The 4,164-nt window shown below is 43.9% G+C and overlaps 1 protein-coding gene across 1 annotated transcript; it reads right to left on the reverse strand.

Moving 5' to 3' along the window:
- Positions 1-2,382: 2,382 nt before the first annotated feature.
- LOC129753377 (uncharacterized) lies at positions 2,383-3,807 on the reverse strand. Its single transcript, XM_055749195.1, has one exon. The coding sequence runs from the start codon at positions 3,805-3,807 to the stop codon at positions 2,383-2,385; it is 1,425 nt and encodes a 474-aa protein (XP_055605170.1).
- Positions 3,808-4,164: the final 357 nt, after the last annotated feature.

Here is a 4,164-nt window from a genome sequence, read left to right on the forward strand (position 1 = left end):
CATTCACTTTTATAAAGAAACCCTGTGATCTACGTTTTCCACTCAAAGAATTTACCCTTCGCCATAGTTCGGAACTCGAGGATTGGGAACTTATTCCATCTAAGAAATCTTCCCAACAGCGTTGTTTGCTATCAGCTATGATTTTCCGACAAGAATTCCTTGCCGTACAATAATTGTGATGATATTCAATATATCGCGGGTCTCCTAAAGGTAGTTTTTTGAGGGCACGTAAATGCTTGCGTCTATTTTTAACGGCAGCCTTGACTTCATCATTCCACCAGTGAGTCGCTTTTTTACCTATTCGGCCTCCTGAACGGGGAATACTTTCTTGACTGACTTCAAAGATGATGCTGGTGAGATCGTTCACTGAGTAATGGGTGTGAGAGTCTACCCTCTCTAGTAACAGATTTTCGAAGTTTTCCCAATCTGCTTTATCATAGCACCATCTTTTTTTACGTTGTAGCATGGGAATAGTTGTTCTCTTGGTTATTTCAATTGGAAAATGATCGCTTCCTCTAGTGTCATGATGAACTCTCCAATCAACTGAACTGACGAAACCTGGTGAGCATATGGACAGATCTATGGCTGATCTGGTTTGGCCTCTCATGAAAGTATCGGAGCCATTGTTGAGAATCGTGAGGTCAAGTTTTTCTGTTATTTTGGATATGATATCACCGCGAGAATCCGACTTCGAGGATCCCCAAGATCGGTGATGAGCATTAAAATCTCCGAGTATTATAAACGGCTGGTCGAGTTGAGAGAGTAGCTCAGTCAAATGTTTTTCCAAATCAGAGATTTTTCCAGGTGGCAAATAAATTGACACATACGAAGTCGGTGTAAGAGATTCGGTTTTAATACCGATCGCGAGGAGAGGACTACTCAAATTGATAACAGTATGTGGAATAGGATTTCGAACAACAATCGCTACGTTTTGGTATCTGGTCTCTCCGTTTTTTGTGTACCATTTATACCTACCGCCAAGCCAGGAGTTAAGATGAGGAGAGTTTATTCTATGCAATTCTTGGAGAGCGAGAACATCTGGAGGGTTGCGAGTGACGAGGAGAGCAAGATCGTTTAAATTGTTCATCAAACCATTGATGTTCCACTGAAGGGCCAGACAGCTGGTGATTCTGCTATTTTGCGGTTGCTGTCGAGATTCACAAGAATCATTTGATTCCGAACGTGGTGGAAATTCTTTTTCGGGGTCCGAATTTGGTGAAGAGCCTAGAAGTGGCGAAGCAGTAGTAACTGTTTCATTCATATCGGAGAGGGTACTGACCTTGGTACCTCCCGGTTGCCGATCACTGCCAACCACCGCAGTCCCTTGGATCTGCGGTGGGGCCTGTGAAAGGCCGTGCGGGGGGAATTGTGCTGTTTCGGTGTGAAAAATCTGGTTAAAGCTGATGATGTCTTCTGTAGGTTCAGATGCCTTAAACTGTGGAAAATTGGAAGCGATAGCTGATGTTCGGCTTATGAAAGAGGATGAACGAACCTTTAGACCTCCCGTTTGCCGATCACTAGCGACCGCCGAAGTCCCTTGGATCAACGGCGGGGCCTGTGAAAGGCTGTGCGGGGGAGGTAATGGCGAGCGACTCAGATGATTGTTGTTGTTTTCACTCGTCTCCAGCTCAGAGATATTTTCGTTTGGTAGATGGATTGAGACGCCGGGGTAGGTGTTGAGCAAAAGAGAGTTGACCTTGTGTTGCTCTCTACATGCGAGGTCCTCGGGAGTGTTGAGCGGGGAGGTGTTCCACTGGCGAGCTTGACAGCGGGCGGGATTACTATTCCTCAGTTGAGCTCGAGATTCGCAGCAGTCACTTGCTATCGAAAGTGTCCGGGATTCGGCTTGTTTGTTGGAAATGTGTTTTACGTTGAGAAGATGCGATGCTGGGATTGAGGAAGTATTTTTCGGAGCGAAACGAGAGCTGGTTCCCTCGCCTGGGTCCCAGTCTGCCGCAAATCCTGGAATTGGTGGTCGAGTAGGAACAGTTTCGTTCATAGCGGATTGGATACTGACCTTAGTACCCCCCGGTTGCCAAACACTGGCAACCACCGAAGTCCCTTGGATCAACGGTGGGGCCTGTGAAAGGCTATGCGGGGGAAGTGATGATTGCGAAGCTTCTGTGGCAAGATTGTCTACGTTGTTTTTTGGAAGCGACGGTACGATGGTGTTGATTCGTCTTGTGATGTCCTGTGTGCTTAGATCTGAAGATTCCGGTTGGCAGCCGTCAGCGACAGCTGAGACGGTAGTGTTTTGTGGAAGAACAGTGGTTGTTTGTTTTTTGGATATATTGTTGATAAGTTGCTGATCAGTTATTTTTGTGTAGTTGGACATTTAGAAACAATAAATATTAGGTGATTATTTATGAAGCAAAAGTTGTTTTATTCGTGGTCGCTAGAGAGCATCTCGGTGTCATCAGTGGATATGATCACCTCTTGACTAGGTTCCGGGCAGGTTGAAAATCTCTTTAGATCGGAATCTGTTGATGTGGGAGATATATCCAAATTTCTTTTTCTGCTCATGCTTCTAGTGGCGATTCGATTTATAGAATTTTGGGAGTAGCTTTTCGAGATTCGTTGAGGTTTTGGTTGGTTATTTGTTTTCGATTGTTTCGGTCCCGAGTCTTTCCGAGAGATGTGCGTTTTTTCGAGTTGTTGAGTTTTATCGTTCGAAGTATTAGTCTGGTGTGTTTCTTTTGGTTCAGATGTTTTATTTTGATAAATGGTTGATGGTGCAGAAAGATTGATGTTTTGCTTAAGGGCTTCGAGCTCCGATTTTAGTGCAACGTAGTCCTTCATTTGCTCGCGAATTTTTTCAAGCTCGTCACGAAGAATTTTAATCTCTCGGTCTTTATCGGAGCTATCGTTCAAACGGCCTTGCACTTTACTGGCGTAGCTAGGAGCCTTCGACGACTCTTCTATTTCTTTTCGCGCCTCGATGAAAGAAATTCCCCGATCAGTTTTAAGACGTATCACTGCTTCTTCTTTCCGAAAAACAGGACAGACTTTGCTCACCGGAGAATGACCACCTTCACAATGACAGCAGTAAGGAGGATTGGGGCAAGGTTGGTTTTCCAGAGTTTGATGGCTTTGGGAGCAAGTAAGGCACACCGTTTCACTTGTGCAATTCTTAGGGGAATGTCCGTAAGCTGCACAGTTACGGCATATTTGTACATTGTCGTAATATGTTCGTACATTGATGCGGATGAAACCAAAGAATATATGATCGGGACGAATTGTTCCTCGGAACGTAAGTATTATCAGCGGTGTATTTTTAACAACTTTGTTCTCTGTTTTTGTTATCCGTCTGACGGCTGTGACTCCTTGGTTCTTCAGTTCATTTAGAAGATCTTGATCTGGGACTTTGATGGTATCCACGTCGTATACTATCCCTTTTGTAAAATTGTACCTGGGATGATCAACCACTTCCACTGGAGTTTTATCTTCATCAAGTAGATGCGACATTTCCAAAAGAGCCTTGTACACTTGGGGAGACTGAGTACGGAGAACATATCGTGTACCCCGTGCTTCTTTTGTGGCGGTTACCAACGATCGATTTTCATACCCGATAACAGCTTCGATAGAACGGGCAATTAAGAATGGGTTTGATGGCAATCTATCTTGCTCCACTTGCTGACTAATTTGAGAGTTTGGAGTTTGACTGACATCATTTTCATTCGATTCTTTAACTACTTTAGCACGGAGCAATAGCACACGAAGTATTCCATCGTTACGGCGTGTTGCCATGTAGGCTGGTAAGGTTCCCTCAATCGGATAGGGAGGATCCCCTGGGGATGTTCCCGCCATGGCGGGAAAGAAGTCTACTTCCGCAGAAGTTCACTTTTTAACTTGACGACGATCAAAAAACGAGTTGCGCCTTTTCAAACGTTTTTGAGGTTAGTTATCACCTTCTGCTCGGGTCACTGAGTGTCAACAATAGTATCAATCCGACAAACAGAATATTCGATATTTCAAGACTTTCAGTAGTTTGAAATAAATTTTAACACTCGCTTGTCCTTATATGAATGCTGAGACATATTTTAAAGTGATAATTATCACTTTTAAGAAACGTTTTATCGATGGTTTTTCCGAAAATAATACGATGTGAAAACACGCGTATTCATAGATTCGTGTACCCGATAAGACTGAGGTTGAGGATTCGTG

Source organism: Uranotaenia lowii, chromosome 3 (genome assembly GCF_029784155.1).
Source record: "Uranotaenia lowii strain MFRU-FL chromosome 3, ASM2978415v1, whole genome shotgun sequence".
Lineage (NCBI taxonomy): Eukaryota > Metazoa > Arthropoda > Insecta > Diptera > Culicidae > Uranotaenia > Uranotaenia lowii.

What these genes read in the sequence shown, in the direction of transcription:
- LOC129753377 (XM_055749195.1), bottom strand. Translation starts at nt 3,807, where the DNA reads ATGGCGGGAACATCCCCAGGGGATCCTCCCTATCCGATTGAGGGAACC.